The 18,445-nt window shown below is 48.0% G+C and overlaps 2 protein-coding genes across 2 annotated transcripts in view; one reads left to right on the top strand and one right to left on the bottom strand.

The window, feature by feature from the left end:
• LOC142661059 (fatty acyl-CoA hydrolase precursor, medium chain-like) overlaps nucleotides 1-8,701 on the top strand; it is a 29,226-nt gene extending 20,525 nt beyond the window's left edge. The window contains exons 5-13 of the mRNA XM_075838270.1: nucleotides 1,497-1,650; nucleotides 1,800-1,913; nucleotides 2,285-2,380; nucleotides 3,796-3,936; nucleotides 4,018-4,095; nucleotides 6,877-7,024; nucleotides 7,203-7,352; nucleotides 7,988-8,060; nucleotides 8,336-8,701. Of these exons, the coding sequence (XP_075694385.1) occupies nucleotides 1,497-1,650; nucleotides 1,800-1,913; nucleotides 2,285-2,380; nucleotides 3,796-3,936; nucleotides 4,018-4,095; nucleotides 6,877-7,024; nucleotides 7,203-7,352; nucleotides 7,988-8,060; nucleotides 8,336-8,513 (1,132 nt within the window). The 3' untranslated portion in view covers nucleotides 8,514-8,701. The remainder of the gene's footprint in view (nucleotides 1-1,496; nucleotides 1,651-1,799; nucleotides 1,914-2,284; nucleotides 2,381-3,795; nucleotides 3,937-4,017; nucleotides 4,096-6,876; nucleotides 7,025-7,202; nucleotides 7,353-7,987; nucleotides 8,061-8,335) is intronic.
• The window catches only part of UBA2 (ubiquitin like modifier activating enzyme 2), a 110,399-nt gene extending 92,075 nt beyond the window's left edge, over nucleotides 1-18,324 (bottom strand). The window contains exon 1 of the mRNA XM_075838274.1: nucleotides 18,286-18,324. Coding sequence (XP_075694389.1) covers nucleotides 18,286-18,309 — 24 coding nt within the window. The 5' untranslated portion in view covers nucleotides 18,310-18,324. The remainder of the gene's footprint in view (nucleotides 1-18,285) is intronic.
• Nucleotides 18,325-18,445: the final 121 nt, after the last annotated feature.

Raw genomic sequence — 18,445 nt, 5'->3', positions numbered from 1 at the left:
CCCCCCTGTAGACAGTGCTATACAGCCCCCCCCTGTAGACAGTGCTATACAGCCCCCCCCTGTAGACAGTGCTATACAGCCCCCCCCTGTAGACAGTGCTATACAGCCCCCCCCTGTAGACAGTGCTATACAGCCCCCCCCTGTAGACAGTGCTATACAGCCCCCCCTGTAGACAGTGCTATACAGCCCCCCCTGTAGACAGTGCTATACAGCCCCCCCTGTAGACAGTGCTATACAGCCCCCCCTGTAGACAGTGCTATACAGCCCCCCCTGTAGACAGTGCTATACAGCCCCCCCCTGTAGACAGTGCTATACAGCCCCCCCCTGTAGACAGTGCTATACAGCCCCCCCCTGTAGACAGTGCTATACAGCCCCCCCCTGTAGACAGTGCTATACAGCCCCCCCCTGTAGACAGTGCTATACAGCCCCCCCCTGTAGACAGTGCTATACAGCCCCCCCCTGTAGACAGTGCTATACAGCCCCCCCCTGTAGACAGTGCTATACAGCCCCCCCCTGTAGACAGTGCTATACAGCCCCCCCCGTAGACAGTGCTATACAGCCCCCCCCCGTAGACAGTGCTATACAGCCCCCCCCCCGTAGACAGTGCTATACAGCCCCCCCCCGTAGACAGTGCTATACAGCCCCCCCCCGTAGACAGTGCTATACAGCCCCCCCCCGTAGACAGTGCTATACAGCCCCCCCCCGTAGACAGTGCTATACAGCCCCCCCCCGTAGACAGTGCTATACAGCCCCCCCCCGTAGACAGTGCTATACAGCCCCCCCCCGTAGACAGTGCTATACAGCCCCCCCCCGTAGACAGTGCTATACAGCCCCCCCCGTAGACAGTGCTATACAGCCCCCCCCCCCGTAGACAGTGCTATACAGCCCCCCCCCCGTAGACAGTGTTATACAGCCCCCCCCCCGTAGACAGTGTTATACAGCCCCCCCCCCCCGCTGACAGTGCTATACAGCCCCCCCCCCCGCTGCTGACAGTGCTATACAGCCCCCCCCCCCTGCTGTGGACAGTGCTATACAGCCCCCCCCCCCCCCCGCTGTGGACAGTGATCCAGGGATGTCATCACGCGGCCTGCGCAGGCGTTCTAAGACGTAGATGCTATTGAATGTGGCGTCACTACCACTGTAGCAGCCATAGCGGCGCCACCCGGCATGGGATGGCGCGTGCCTGCAGTCAGCACAGGCCCCCTCATGCCGCGGGCCCCGTAGCAGTCCCTATGGCTACTACAGCCGTAGAGGCAAATAGCGGTATTTCACCACTGGGTAAGTCATCCGAATGACCCACATTGTATATACAAAGCCGCACAATGAGCATCTTCTGTACACAATGTTGTGAGTGTTTGTCAGCAGAACATTGCGCCCACAGATCACGTGTCATTAGTCACTGGTTTGTGGTCATTTTCTACCACGTCTGCTATGAAAGTCACCCCAATAATGCCGCCCCAGTATAGTCAACATGAGGTCTTGTTTCCTTCTCCCAGCACTGGAGATGACCGAGCTCCTGGGAACTACGGCTTCTTGGATCAGGTTGCGGCTCTTCAGTGGGTTCAGGAGAACATTGCAGATTTCGGAGGTGACCCCAACTCTGTGACCATATTTGGGGAGTCTGCGGGGGGAGTCAGCGTCTCTGCACTGGTGAGATGTTGCGACACTGATACCTGGGTTATTCTGATTGATTCTGTTACAAGTTCTAGTCCTGGAGCATCGTATGTCCGTGCGCTTATTCTGTAGTGACGGTGACACCCGATCATCCCGTCTCCTCCTCTGTGTTTTACAATATCCAGGTGGCGTCTCCATTGGCCAAGGGCCTTTTCCACAGAGCCATTGCTGAGAGCGGTGTAGCCATAATGCCGGTTTTGGTGGCCAAGTCTAGAGAGGAAGTGGCGTTTGTCCGTAATGTAAGTAGAAGTTACACCATGAAATCATCTACTCGCCTCTAAAGAAGGAAATATGAGCAGAAGACCCCCACAAGTTCAGCACACTCCTCTCCTGAAATAATCTGTGCTGCGGGGGACCCTGCTCCTTCTAATCTGTACATTTCAGTCTCTGACCTCCCACGAGATCAGCACACTCCTCTCCTGAAATACACTGTACTGCTGTTAAGGTTCCTATAATGCAGTTGGCCAAAACCTGCTATACCACAGTCCACTTTTAAACTGTAGCGCTGGTCAGAATGATCCGGGGGCGCAGATCTCCAAATGTAACTGAATCCATGTCTGGAACCAATTACGTTTCTCTTGTAATCCCATTTTATGTTTCACTTTTTCAGATTGTGGCCAATATTTCCGGTTGTGGTGCGGACACGCTGGTGGACTGTCTGAAGGCAAAATCTGAAGACGAGATCGTGTTTATCGGAATCTCTATGGTACGCTCAGTCCTCATGCCGAATACTCTGCACCTACCGCAGAGACAGCACCGTTCAGATGTATGGAACAGATTTTCAGTCACTGAAACGCAACAAATCTGCCACATGTGAATATACCCCAACGGTTTTGCAGCTTTCCTGTTAAGAGAGGGTAGTGCATAGATTGTACCGTACGTTTAGAGGGTCAGACAGAAGAATTGTAGCTGCAGCTCTAGATCTGACTGGAGTATAATGTAATGCAGGATAACCCTTACTACACACGAAACATGGGCAAGCCCTACCATAGTCCTAAAATTAACCACTTCCCGACATTTGACTTATACATACGTCATAGCCGGGAAGGGGGGAGTATGGAGCAGGTTCACCGGCTGAGCCCACTCCCTACTATGCAAGTCTCCGCTGTATAATACCCACTCATTTAACCCCTGAGATGCCGTGGTCAATTGCAACCATGGCAGGGTTTAATACTGTCAGAATCATGATACACTGCAATGCATTAGTTTCCTGGGGGAAATAATGAAAAAAAAGTAAACGGTGTTAAATGAAGTTATTTCTTAATTCATTTATTTTTCATTTCATTTTTTTTTTTTTGTACAAAAAAAGTGAAAAAAATCCCCCCCCCGTTTCAATTTTCCTGCTAAAGCAATGAAATCAATAAACCTAATTGGTATCGCCAGGTCCGTCAGTCTGAACTATTACCATATACCGTTATTTATCCTGTAAGTTGAGTGCCGTAAAAAAACAAACATTAAACGCCAGAATCGCAGTTTTTTTGTTTGTCTCTTTAACGCCCACATAAAGTGGAATAAAAAGTCACATGTACCCCAAAATGGTCCCAATAAAAACTACAGCTCACGCTGCAAACAACTAGTTTTTTTTTTATCCTTGTAAACCATAAAACATATTTCTATATGTTATCCCTGTAATCATATCCGCCTGTAGGATAAAGTTAATGTTGTTTTTATTGCACGGTGAACAATGGAGGAATCAGTTGTTTGTTTTTTGCCACTCCACCCCACAAACCTTTTTTCCAGTTTCCCTGTACATTATATGGTGTCATGAAAAACGACAACTCATCCCGCAAAACACAAGCCCTCATACGGCTATAGTGACGGGGGAAAAAAAAAGTTATGGCTTTTGAAAGGTGGGGAGGAAAAAGTGAAAATGAAAAATATCTGCGGAGGGAAGGGGCTAAAGGGGTTGCCCAGAATTAGAACAACATGGCGGCTTATTCCAAAAATAGCGACACATCCGTCTTCTGCTCAGCCATTGTGTGGATCCAAATCACCTTCCACATCTTAAGCTGGTGGCGTGTCTGTATGAAGCTCGGGGGATCTTATGTTTCTCTTCAATGGACACGGGATGATCAGTAATAACTGTTTTGGGGTTCACCTGCCACTTTTCTCTACTTGCAGAAAATGATGTGCCTACCTGCAAGCATTGATGGGGTGTTCTTCCCTAAACCAGTGGAACAGATTTTGGCTGATAAAGAAGCAAACAGTGTCTCGTTTATGACTGGAGTCACCAACCAGGAGTTTGGATGGATCCTGCCGTCGGTAAGAGTCACACAGGAGGAGGTCGTCAGATAATCACATTGATCTTTCCAATAACGTTTCTCCTCCTCGTTTCATTCCCAGACAATGAACATCACGGGATTACAAGAAGGAATGGAGAGGGAGACGGCTCTAGAGGTTCTGAAGAACTTCCCCATTCTGGTAGGAGCTCCGCACTGTGTATGCTGGTGATTGAGGGGGGCTTGTGGGTCCTGTAGATGGCAAGCTTCTGGGGCCATGTGCTACTTGGGGTGTTTCAGGACATGACCACATACTGCCGGTGCCGATAAAGACATAAATAACCATTAACGCGAAGGCCGGGCTGTGCAGTGCAGGTCCACGCGTGTCCACAACGCCTCCATGCCTGAAAACCGGCTCCCTCCCCCATTGTATCCCTAGTGTAAGTAACGTGGCATGCACAGTAAACTGCGTCTAGAAACCTAAAATGATGTTACAGACCCTCACATAAGTGTGTACCCCAGCCATAGATGCCCCAGAGGTGCCCACCCAGAGGCGTTTACACCAAATATAGTTATGGCCCTGTGCCCACCTAATGGCTCCAGCCAAGCACTTGCATTAGGCACTAACAGGGACATGTCCGGATGTCCCTGTCCTCTCTGCTTCTATCATTGGGTATTGCAACCAGGGCCACCATCAGGGGGGTATTAGGGGTAGTGGTGTGAGGGGCCCGGCCAAACCTAACTGAAAGGGGGGCCCGGCAACTGCCTCGACATTCTTTTGGTAGGAAAAAACGGGCCCCTGCAATGGGGCCCGTTTTTTTCACCAAAAGAATGTCGTGAGCTGCTGCTGCTGCTGCGGGCCCCCTCCCCTCGTCATGGGGGGCCGTCAAACTGTCCGCCCGCGCGCGCACCCGATCGCGCGCACAAGGAAACTCCCGCGCGTGCGCACTCGCGAGCGCGCATCCACGAACGCCCGCACTGTAGACCGCGCGCGCACCCGCGATCGACCGCGCGCGGACCCGCGAACGAAGCACGCGCATCCGCGATCGGCCGCGTGCGCACCCGCGAACGAAGCGCGCGCAGCCACGGACACACATGGACAAAACTTACCTGGAGCCTGGCTGGAGGTGAAGGACTGGACGTCTGGACCGAAGACCTCCCCTGGAAGACATCGCCGGAAGAGGACTGGAGTGGGAGCAGCTCTTCTGACACAGTGAGTAAATTATCTCAAAGTGCTGATCATGTATGGCCCTGTTCACACAGTATTTTGCAGGCAAAAAAAAAATCTGCCTCAAAATTCCTTAAAGAATTTTGAGGCAGATTTTGACCTGCCCACACTATGTTGCCGCGTTTTTTTGCTGCGTTTTTTGCTCGCGGCGATTGAGGACAGCAGGCAAAAAACGCCGCGAAAAATGCATTTTCTGCCTCCCATTGATTTCGATGGGAGGTCAGAGGCGGAACCGCGGCAAGAAAGGACGTGCTGCTTTTCCTTTTTTCCGCGACTGGCTCCTATTGATTTCAGATTAAATCAATGGGAGGCGGTTTTGGAAGTTCTTTGGTGCTGATTCTGACGCAGCGTCCGAGTCAATATCAACGCCCAAAAACTCTGTGAACTGGGCCTTATTGTTAGGGCTTATTCAGACGAACGTGTAATACATCCGTGCAACGTGCGTGATTTTCACGCGCCTCGCATGGACCTATGTTACTCTATGGGGCCGTGCAGACTGTCAGTGATTTTCATGCAGCGTGAGTCCGTGTGTCCGCTGCGTAAAACTCACGACATGTCCTATATTTGTGCATTGTTCGCGCATCACGCACCCATTGAAGTCAATGGGTGCGTGAAAATCACGCCCAGCACTTCCGCAGCCGTATAAACTATGAATGAAAACAGAAAAGCACCGCGTGCTACAAACAGAGTGTCATAATGATGGCGGCTGCGGGAAAATCACTCAGCAGCGCATCATACGCTGCTGACACACGGAGCTGTTATGGACCTTTTGCATGCGCAAAACGCCACGTTTTTTGCGCGTGCAAAAAGCACACGCTCGTGTAAATCCGGCCTTAGGGTAGGAACACACTAGGCATGAACGCTGCGGATTTTATGCAACACATTTTATTGTGGAAAATCCGCAGCGTATCACAGTCGCAGCCGAGGGGGTCAGATATGAACAAATCTCATCCACACGCTGCAAAAATAATGGACCTGCCGTGTGGCTTTTGGCTTTTTAAGCCGCAGCGTGTCAATGTATTCTGTGGAATCGCCGCTCCTCTGTTGCGGAAATGCTGCGGTTCTGCCGCAAAAATCACACATGAGAAAAAAAAAGGCACTTTTTTAAATTGATAAAGTTTAGACTCCCCCGGCCGTAGTCCTGGTGACGCGATCCTCTATTATTAGCGCAGCCCCGCCTCCTGTCATGACGTTTCATCCCATGTGACTGCTGCAGCGGTCACATGGTCTACAGCGTCATCCCAGGAGGCGGGGCTACGTTCAGAAGAGAGAGATGCGTCACTTAAACTTAAACTACGGCCGGGGCAAGTCTAAACTGGAATTTTTTTCTACCAAAGGCAAGTCGCGGCAGTTTGCCGGGCCCCCCTTTCAATTAGGTTTGGCCGGGCCTCTCACATCAGTACCCCTAATACCCCCCCTGATGGCGGCCCTGGGTACCATGATATAGTACTGGACGGAGTACCGTTAACAGGCGGTGCCACGGTAGGGGGGCCCAGAAAATGTAGCTGTAGGGGGCCCTGAAATTCCTGATTGCCCTGATTGCAACCTCCACCAGGAGCAGAGAAGTTTTAACTGTCGGCCAGAGATTCTGGGGTGAAGACTGAATAAATATGGTACAGTCCTTTACTGGCAGAATTGTGTAACTAGAGGATCTGCGACTATTCCATCACCCTCCGTCTTCATCCTTCTTATCTATTTGTGTGGTGATGTTTCAGATTGCAGTTGACGTTCTGGTAACGTCTTGATATATTTCAGGGTTCGTTCTCTAGGGGCATCGTCCGGCTGCTGGACGAGTATGTGGGAGATGAGACTGAACCTGCTGAAATCCGAAACCGCTTGATAGATCTGTTTGGAGACCTCGTCTTTGTCATCCCGGCACTAAAAGTAGCCAATTATCACAGAGGTATGAGGCACAATAACCTCCTTATATCAGGGGAAGGAGAGACCCACTTACACAGTCTGACTCCTGAGGCTCCGGGGTAACTCCATGGAACGTCCTCCATTCCTTCCGGTGATGTTGGGGTCTTCTGTAGAACGTTTCTCTTCATCCAGTAACTCTACGTCTCTTCCTTTCATTCCAGATTCTGGCCATCCCACCTACTTCTACGAGTTTCAGCACCGTCCCTCGTTCTTCAAAGACACCAAGCCGGACTTTGTGAAGGCCGATCACGGCGATGAGTTGTTCTTTGTCTTAGGAGGTCCATTTATGAAGGGCGACGTTCTGTTCTCAGGTGACCAACTCAGATGCGAGTACAGTCCTAAGGACTTAGTGCTGATGGTGAAGAAACCTTTCTAAAAAATTTCGGACCTCAGTCAGGAGTTGTGCTAGATTTCCTTCTCCTCTTGGAATTAGTTTCTTTATTATATTGTAAAACTTGTACGTTTCTCATGTGTTTGTCCCATCTTGTGATATAGAATTTAATTTTGCAGCAAAGGTAATTTTTGTCACAGTTTGGTAAAGGTTGATTTAGGCCTCATGCACAGGACTGTAGCCATGTACATGGCCGTGATTTTCAGGTCGGCCGGAAACGGAGCGTCACCTGCGAGCCGCCCGCAAATCGTGGGCCGTGCACGTGGCTGCGTCCATTATTTGCTTTGAGCCTGGACCGCAGAACACGCCCGTAATAAGACATGTCCTGGAAACCACGGTCGTGTGCATGGCCCCATAGGAATGAATGGGGCCGCAATTCTCCTGTAGATTTTCGGGGAAATTGCAGCCGCAAAAGCACGTTGGAGTGCATGGGGCCCTAAATATTACCCCATTATTGTAATTATTTTTACTACAAGAAGTACTGATTTCAAGCTGCGTCCTATGAACATGTGCCGCATTTTGTGGTCTAATTCTTGTATTTTATTAATCTCACAGGAGCCTCTACGGAAGAAGAGAAGGCTCTGAGTAAGACCATTATGAAATACTGGGCCAACTTTGCCCGCACTGGGTAAGGAACACGTGACCTCAGGACTGTGGCTGACAGAGGTTCAATGTGTGCGGCTGACTATTGCTGGGTGTGACTGTCCTGCAGCCACTATATGTGGTGTATCTGCTGCCGTTTTCTAGATCAGGAGGACCTCCGCTATAGTCCCCATATTCCCTTACTCCTCCAGGGTCCCTCACAAGTGTCAGTCCCACAGACCATCAATAGAGAGCGTTCAGTGATGCAGTTTATGGTTTGGATTAAGTTAATGTATTTTTCTGCTTTATTCTCTTACTCAGAGATCCTAATGGGCTTGGCCTGGTGTATTGGCCTCCGTACGACCACGATGAGGATTACATGGAACTTAACGTGAGGCAGAGATCTGCAAAACGGCTAAAGGCAGGAAAGTATGAATTCTGGACCAAGGTTCTGCCTCAGATGTTGCTGGAGGAAAAGGAGGAGCACACGGAGCTGTAGATGACGCCCAACTAGTGTCCAAAACAGCATGCGTGAAGATGGACTGCGACCTCTTATCTCCCCCAAAACACACCAGCCACATGCAGGGTGCAAAAGGGGGTCACCCCTGCTCCCTCCTATTTTTCAAACAAAAGTTAACATCAATTTGGCTAGAAATAAAAAAATAAATAAAATTAGTTTTATTTAAAGTGTTGCAGACATGTATATTTATCCTATCGACACAAGTTTCAATGCACATATCAGAGGATAGAACAGAGCAAAAACATTAGAAACATTTTAAGTGCAAGACCAACATTTCCAAAAATTGTTAGTTATTAATCCTTATGAACAGAAAGAACAAAACACATTGTCTGTGCCCCCCGGAAGTCCATGCCCAAACAGAGAACCGGACAGACCATCCGAACATATAATAAAATAGCATCAAAATAACTCAGACCTCATCAAGAGTCTCCCGTATCAATAGTCAGTGGTGTCCAACCAGCATCCCCAAATCTTCTGAAACTAAGCCGGACAGCCCCTATGTTGATACACCAGTTTTTCATAGGGTACGATGGCATTCACTAACCTCTTCCATTGGGAAAGTGATGGTAGTCTGTCCGCCATCCACTCTATAGCTATAATTTTCCTAGCCAAGAATAAAGACTCTCAAAAATCTGCGTGTAAAATGTGGCCATTGATCTCCATCTAAAATACCCAACAATGCAATTTTGGGAGAAAAAGGCAAAGGGATTGGTAATAGGGATGTGAGAAAGGTAAAGACGTGACTAAAAGGTAGAGATGTAAGGACAGTCCCATATAATGTGCCAGAAATCCACCTCCAAACCATAACATCTGTGGCAGCCGAGGTGGACGTTCTGCCCATTCTTTGTAGCTTGACAGGTGTTAAATAAGCCTGATGAATAATATACAACTGAATCCGCTTATTATTAACCGCCGCAGAGACCGTTAAGTGAGAACTGAAGACATCGGTTTTATCGTCAGCAGTAAGATCCGGGATCTGTAATAACACCAGCAAAGGTGTGGAGGACACCTCCGCCGACAAATGTGTACAATGCAGATATCAGCCCCCTTGGACCCTGGGATTTTAATATGCCTATCAGGGGGTATATAGAAATAACCACAGTACGAGGTGGGAATTGAGAGCAAAAAGTGTAGCGGAGTTGAAAGTAACGATACCATTGTAATTGAGGGATGCCATGTAATTCCTGCAACTGAAGCAAAGCTAGAAAGGACCCCTCCCTAAACACATCTCCCACCGTCTTCACTCCCTGCCCCCGCCAAAACGGAGGATCAAGCACAGCTAATAAGGATGGCAGAGCAGGATTATGCCACAAAGGTCTATCTGGAAGGGAGTCCTTAAAATGGAACATGGTCTTGGAGACCCGCCAAACCATCAATGCCACCCTATGCAGAGGAAGACCCTCAGTTGATCGAGTAAATTGAGGGTATTCTAGGTAACTAATTAGACTATTACGAGCCACCAGGGAAGACATCATGTGAGTCGAGTCCAAGGAAGGCACATCCAAAAACCAGTCCCGCAGTCCCCTCAACTGGCCCGCCAGGTAATACAGGTAAAGATCTGACAAAGCCATTCATTCCACCATCTACTTTGGGACGCTGCAGGGTCTCCGATTTAAGTTTAGATCTGGAAGAGCCCCATATAAACGTAATAATTAAGGAATTCAAGGAGCGAAAATAAGACTGGGGAACCGAAACCGGCATTTGCTGCAAGAGGTACAAACAATCTGAATGCCCATCTTAATAAGGTTAATACGGCCCGCCACCGACAACAGCAACTTAGACCACAATTTTAATTTAGTTTCCACATGGGTTAAAAGAGGAGCTAGAGAGGTGGCCTTCACTTCAGTATGATCAAGAACCATAACTGCTCCCAAATATGTAACTTTAGTAACCACAGCCAAGCCACATTGTGAGACCAAGGGGTCCAGTGTCGGATGAAGGGCCGTATACATTATAGCAGATTTCTGCCAATTAACCCGCAACCCAGAAAATTGCGAAAAAGTATCCAGCAAGCGGACAGCGTGACCAAAAGACTCATGAGGGTTACGCAGGAAGAGGACCAGGTCATCCGCGTACAGACCCACCACGGCAGTCCCCCCTCTCCCTCCCACTGCACACCCGTCAACAGAGGGGTAGACCTCAACCTGATTGCTATAGCTTCAATGGCAATAGCAAACAAAACCAGGGATAAGGGACATCCCTGCCGTGCAAGAGGCAAGGAAACAGAGGGGATGCCAATAACCACCACGTTAGCAATAGGGGATTTATAAAGAAGCTGAATCCATGAGATAAATTTAGGACCAAAGCCAAAACGATGAAGGCAAGCCAAAATGAAGGACCATTCAACAGAGTCCAATGCCTTCATAGTATCTAAGGAGGCCACAGCCCAAGGCAAATCACGCAATCTACCCATCGGAATAAGTGTCTGTACACGTTTGGTGTTTATGGTTTTAGACTTACCGGCCATGAATCCAGTCTGAGCAGAGTGAATAATCGTCAGAACAACTTGATTCAGTCGCTTTGCTAGGATCCTAGTTAGGATTTTATAGTCTACGTTAACGAGGGAAATTGGTCTAAAATTCACAATCAACAGGGTCGTTATCCGGCTTCAGTAGCCCAATAATAGAAGCATCATAAAAAGTAGAGGGAAGTGAGTGGGTGAAGCCTGATTAAGGTAATAACATGGGGCCCATATGTTCCTGATACCTCCTATAGACTTCAATGGGGGCCCATCAGTACCCGGGGATTTGTGGGGAGCCATTTCTCGAATAACCTCCTGAAGTTCCACTAACGTTATAGGGGAGTCAAGCAATGAAGAGAGGGGGGGGGGGGTGAGTCCAATCACTCGAATAAGCTAAAACATCTGCCACGGTATAATTAGAGGGGGAACTATATAAAGCAGCAAAGTCATCTCTAAACCTGGTGACAATGGCATCCCACTCCGTCAGCAATCGTCCGGCACAATCCTGAAATTTCAAAACTGAGTTAGAAGTGTTATTATGTCTAATTAAGTAGATGATTGATTCCCCATCTCAAAATAATACTGACGCGTGAAAAATAATTTACGCCTAGTCTTAAGGTGGCGCACATGTAACCAGCTATCCTTGTGTGCGTCCGTGGGATCAGAATATGGAGTGCCTCTGCGGATGCCACACACTCCCCCGCCTCCCTCTCAGAGCGAGCCGTGGACCTTTTAATATAAGAAATTGTAGATCGTAAACAACCTCGCAGGTAAGGCTTAAAGGTTTCCCACTTCAAGTCATGGGAAATAGGTGCATCATCTACCTGCAAAAATGGTATCATTTGGTCAGGGATGCGATCGGAGGGTCCTAGAAGGGTCAACCAGAAAGGACGCAACTTCCAGGCAGGTAATAACCGCGGTCCAGGAAATTCCATTCTGACCAGGACCGCACTATGATCTGAGATCCCCCTGGGAGAGTGGGAGATGGAGGACATAAAGAGATAAGGCAGGAGAAGCAAAAACATCATCAATCCTGGAGAGAGCCGGAAGAATGACCAGTGTATTCCAGAAGCTGCGGATGACAATGTCGCCATAGATCGATCCAGCCCACGCCCTCTATCAGCTGACATAAAGGGGTATTAAACCAGGGGCTGCAGGACCTTGTGAGAAACGGTCCATAGCTGGGGACATCACCTGATTAAAATCCCCCATGCACAGAACATAAGAGGCAGGAAACTGATGTGCAAAAGCAAAAGCTGCCTGGAGGACGGAGGTGTCAGCGGCGGTGGGTTATATATACACAGTGTAACATACGGTTTAGTGTCCACCTCCGCATAAACCGAGACAAAACGTCCGGCCGGGTCTCTGCGCCTCTGTATAGGATTCCACCCCACAGTGCGATGCACCAGCAGGGAAACCCCCCTAGAATAAGAAGTATGAGGGGAGTGGCGCCCATTGTATCCAAGGCTCTGAAGAGAATGAGACCTGGCACTGGTGCCGTGAGTCTCCTGGAAACAGATTAAGTGGGGGCTGGATCGCCTAATATCAGCAAAACCCGAGGGCCGCTAAGACCCTGTCCCCAAACCACGCACATTCCATGAGGTGCAGTTTATAGACATCGCCATAGTAACAGAAAAAAAAATTACATCAAAGAGGAGCAAGTGCCAGTCCCGGATAGGACAGCAGCGGACAATGTATGAGCATAGAAAGGTCTGGACAGAGTGATCAGAGGCACAGACAGACCAACAATTACCAAACATAACAAAGTAACGGAGGAAGAGAACCCCAAAATGTCCCCACCAAGAACCATAGGTAAGGCCGACACCTAGGGTAGAAAAATGAGAATGGGGAATACCCAACTATATCTTGGTCAGGGAAACATCCTGGCAATAGTGAATATAAAAGAAAAGTTATGTGGAATCTTTAGCCGGTCATTAAATCAGGTGAATAAAACATCTGAAAAGGAGAATGATCCCCCTCGGGACCAACCCAAGTAAGTAATGGCAGATATAGCAACATAAGGCCCAGTATACCAACAGCAAATATACAACATATCCCCCATCATGTGAGGACAGTCAGGCCGATCATCGGAGCAGTCCCAAAAGGCCCACAGGCAAATGCTGAGGAGTCATTCAGGACACTGGCGGAGGCATCTGGAGCCACGCTCGCGCCTCAGCCGGGCGATGCAGGAAGATCACCCCGGAGGCGTGCAGGGCGTGCCGTGGAGTAGGGAATTTTATGCTCCTTAATAAAGGTGGCACGCTGCTTCTGGAGGTCCGCAGAGAAATCAGGAAATATAGAAACAGTGGGATTGTTGAACTTCAATGGAGCTTTCAATCTGGCCTGACGCAAGACCGCATCACGATCCCTGTAATTTAGAAGCCAAACCAGGTACGGCCGAGGGGCAGCACCCAGAGGGGGCGGTTTAGCCAGAACACGATGTGCCCCCTCAACCACAAAGCAAGAGGAAAAGGCAGACGTCTCCAAGGTAGTCTTCAGCCATTGTTCAATAAACACGTCAGGAGTTTTACCCTCAGATTTTTCCGGTAAGCCAATAATACGTAAATTCTACGTCTCAGTCTGTTTTCAAGGTCATCAGTTTTGGACTGACAAGCATTCGCCTTCCCTGTAGTAGCTGCCAGGGTAACAGCAAGAGGACCAATCCTGTCCTCTACCTGAGAAAGCCACCCCTCCATCTCCCCCATACGGCCCCTCAGGTTCTGCATGTCATGACGGAGCAAACTGACATCAAGTTCTATCTCCTCAATCTTGCCTGTCAAGGAGGTTTTGCCGGTATCAATAGCCGAGAGAAGTTGCAACGAAACCTGCCGTAAAGTAGGTTCAGGCTCAGTGTCACAATCCATGGCGCCACTCGATCGGGCGTCGTCCTCGCTATTTTTGGGGTGAGTAGATCGCGTTTTACGTGGGGAGGAAGTATCGTCGTCCTGCTCAGCACGAGCAAAATCCATCAACTCACCACTCCAACACTGGCAACAACGGAATCTCAGCGGCCACCCTGAGAGAAGTCACCACTGTCATCCACAACTGAGCCCGATGACTGCACCGCCGGCGATGAACAGGGGAGACAGAGCAAGATGGATGTAATCAGGCGTGCCGTGCAGACACAAACAGGCCGCCATCAACCACCAGCCGCCACCAGGTAGAAAAGCCCATGTGACCAGGACCGTAGAGGTGGACAAAAAGGAACCCAGAAGGCACCGGGGAGGAGCAGAAGATGTCAGGGATGCAAGTCCCTCGTGGTCTCCAAGGCAGGGTAAGTACCGCGTGGAATCACTCCCAGCGCATTCTGCTACAGAACTCCAGGCCGCTGTGTGGTATCTTCACCCGCAGGGCCAAAAAAAGTCACCAGAGAACGTCCCCGGGTAGCCGGCGAGGGGGGTACATGTACCAAGATGTTGTCCGGTCCCAGTACTAAGTATTACTAGCCAGGATAAGTGTCAGGATAATTCACGGCCCCGGGAACTCCGCTCAGATGCGACTGTCCATGCCGCTTGCTGGCCACGCCCCTCTGTCTAGAAATACTTGATGACGACGACGACATTGACTCCTCTCATTAAGATGGTGCCCTACTGTAATAGCCCCCTGCCAAAAAAAGATTAGAGGTGTCTGAGATCTGCTGCATGCCAGACGTCTGCTCCCCATAGAGAATACAGCGCACGCTTTTAACCCCCATATGTACAACCCAAGGTCATATACCATATAACATATCTTGTACTGTTACATCCTTTATTATACTCCAGAGCTGCACTCACTATTCTGCTGGTGGAGTCACTGTGTACATACATTACATTACTTATCCTGTACTGATCCTGAGTTACATCCTGTATTATACTCCAGAGTTGCACTCACTATTCTGCTGGTGGAGTCACTGTGTACATACATTACATTACTTATCCTGTACTGATCCTGAGTTATATCCTGTATTATACTCCAGAGCTGCACTCACTATTCTGCTGGTGGAGTCACTGTGTACATGCATTACATTACTTATCCTGTACTGATCCTGAGTTATATCCTGTATTATACTCCAGAGCTGCACTCACTATTCTGCTGGTGGGGTCACTGTGTACATACATTACATTACTTATCCTGTACTGATCCTGAGTTACATCCTGTATTATACTCCAGAGCTGCACTCACTATTCTGCTGGTGGAGTCACTGTGTACATACATTACATTACTTATCCTGTACTGATCCTGAGCTACATCCTGTATTATACTCCAGAGCTGCCCTCACTATTCTGCTGGTGGAGTCACTGTGTATATACATTACATTACTTATCCTGTACTGATCCTGAGTTATATACTGTATTATACTCCAGAGCTGCACTCACTATTCTGCTGGTGGAGTCACTGTGTACATACATTACATTACTTATCCTGTACTGATCCTGAGTTACCTCCTGTATTATACTCCAGAGCTGCACTCACTGTTCTGCTGGTGGAGTCACTGTGTACATACATTACATTACTTATCCTGTACTGATCCTGAGTTACAGCCTGTATTATACTCCAGAGCTGCACTCACTATTCTGCTGGTGGAGTCACTGTGTACATACATTACATTACTTATCCTGTACTGATCCTGAGTTACAGCCTGTATTATACTCCAGAGCTGCACTCACTATTCTGCTGGTGGAGTCACTGTGTACATACATTACATTACTTATCCTGTACTGATCCTGAGTTACAGCCTGTATTATACTCCAGAGCTGCACTCACTATTCTGCTGGTGGAGTCACTGTGTACATACATTACATTACTTATCCTGTACTGACCCTGAGTTATATCCTGTATTATACTCCAGAGCCGCACCGACGCAAAACACTAATCCAATCCAAATGCAATGCTTAGAGTATCAGGGGCCACAAGGGCCACACAGAAATCAAAATATAGCACCAATAGAGGAACCGCACGCTTAACCACAGGAATAGAAGTAACATGGATTTTATTGGTTTACATTAAAAGCCGTAGACAAACAGTATGAAAAAGACACAGTACAAATCACATAAAAGACAATGGTGGGTGTGCAGGACAAAAAATATGGTCGTAAACAAAAGGGGAAAGAAGTTTTCACAAATCACCAGACAAATAACTGAAATCAGCAAATCAAAACAGATGAAGCAGTAAAGTGCATATATATATATAGGATAGGATACAGGGTAAATAAGGCTGCGTTCACATCTGCGTCAGCGTCCCGTTCTTATGTTCCGTTGGAGCTTCCCATCAGAACGGAGCCCTGACGCAGATGTGAACGAAGCCTTACCTGGGATCCAGAATGAATAAAGAGGGATAAATCCATATTCAAGAGGCAAGTGCCCCAGACCAGTGACCAAGCCCACCCAACCCAACCCGACGCGCGCTTCGCTCAGAAAGCTTTGTCTGGGGTCAAGACGAAGCTTTCTCAGCGAAACGCGGTGTGCATGGTATGAATACCCACCATTGTTTTTTATGTGATTTGTACTGTGTCTTTTTCATACTATTTGTCTTTGGCTTTTAATGTAAACCAATAAAATTCCTGTTACTTCTATTCCTGTGGGATAAGCGTGCGGTTTCTCTATTGGTGATGTACTAAAACTTCATGTGACACATTTTGGTGCATTTTACAAGGTCCATGCGCAATCACATTAGTAAATCTGCCCCAATGTTCTGATTGGCTGAGCTGTAGGTTTATTGCCATAGGGAGATTTAATATTATGGGGACAGCTCGGATCCACCAATAATTGTCTAATGTGTAAAACCAAACGCACAGATGTCAGACCAATATCAGTATCTGAAGGGTTAATCTGACAATTCCACGGGCAGATATTATGATAGGACCGAACCAATTTCTACAGGAAAAACCCAATTCCCATTCTATTCCCAGCCATCTCTGATTGTAGTTTGCTCGCTGCGATCGTGGTGATCATAGTCTGAACGGTCTGTACGTAGCCTCACTGACTGCACATGCAGAGGACGATTATCCGCAGGACCCTCGTTATATGTGAGGTAAGTGAGTGGACAGCAGTGACGGGGAGAGAGCTCCGGGCCATGACCGGGGGCCCCAGTGTAGCGGATGCGTCACCAGAGTCTGGGAAATTCTCAGTTGCCAAATACAAACATTTGATTCAAGAATGTGGAACTTCCAGGCGAGCGGAGAATCGCTTCCTCCTAACCAGCAAAAAGCAGCACTCATCAAGACGCCAATGGACACATGTTAAGGCAGACACTTCTTCTCCCTGTTTTTTTCAGCTAACGGACAAAAGAAGCGTCGTGGAAGTCAATGGCTCAAAATATATTAGACTGAAATTTATAGGAGTCCAACAGACACTGACGCCAGGCACCTTATCCAGCATCCTAATCAGGAGATTTCATACCGATATATATCGAGAGAGGAATAACACACAGACGCTGCTGATATACTCAAAATACTCCTCTGGGGGTTTATTGCCAAACTCAATTACAATAATATCATTCAGAAGGGGCGTCGGCTTGAAGTTAACCAATCAGAGGCAATGTGACAATATTTCTTATTCAGCCAATTACAGACACACGATACATTCCAGATACATCATTATAATTCTTCACACATCAGGTTTGCAGGTGCCTTATCTCTCTCGGCAAGAATATTCCTGTTAGATGGGGGAGGCACTCCCACATGCATATGTGAGCATGCCTCCACCTCCTATCTCACACTCCCTGTTCCTTCTTCCCTTGAGTTTCGCATTAGAACCAAGGCCAAAGATAACATGAAAACCCGTCCTAAAGGAACAATGACTTTCTTATTCATTACAAAAGGAATAAGATGAAGACTCCGGACGAGACGCCGCTGCACAAAATTACATCATTTAAACATTATTTTAATCACTTTCACATCAGATAAAACAGACATGGAGAATACAGATCTTAGTAATTCGGCCTCCTGCTTGATAATTCATAATGTAATTTAATACAGAGAATATAAGCAAATAAACCATCATTGACATGTGAGTTCCAACTTCTCTCCGCCATGCGCTACGTCACTGCATTCCAAAGGGGGGGGGTCTTACACTTCTCACAACTTTTTCTGGTGTCACAACAATTTTCTCATGTCTTTCATATCAACAGTTCATGATCATGTACGCACCTGCAATCCTTCATCACACAAAAAGCTTCAACATACCTTTTTGGATCCATCCTTTCATAATATTACTGGATAATGTGCCCCTTCCAGAAGATGTGACGTCATGGCAGATAAATTCCGAGGCTTACGTAATACATGTGTGAATGGTGTAAGAATAAGCTCCTTACCTCCCGCGGTTTCAAGTAAACCATCCTTCCCAGAAGCGTCCTGCTCGATCATCAGGTGGGTTCCGCCCAAACCTCCCATTGAAGTGAATGGAAGTAGCGATTTTCCTGCTGACGGCAGGAATAATTCTGCGGCAGATTTTGCGTTGGGACCTGACAAGCA

The sequence above is a fragment of the Rhinoderma darwinii genome, chromosome 9 (genome assembly GCF_050947455.1).
Source record: "Rhinoderma darwinii isolate aRhiDar2 chromosome 9, aRhiDar2.hap1, whole genome shotgun sequence".
Taxonomy (NCBI): domain Eukaryota; kingdom Metazoa; phylum Chordata; class Amphibia; order Anura; family Rhinodermatidae; genus Rhinoderma; species Rhinoderma darwinii.
Note: the sequence above shows the minus strand (reverse complement) of the source record. Positions and strands in the feature narration are given on the sequence as shown.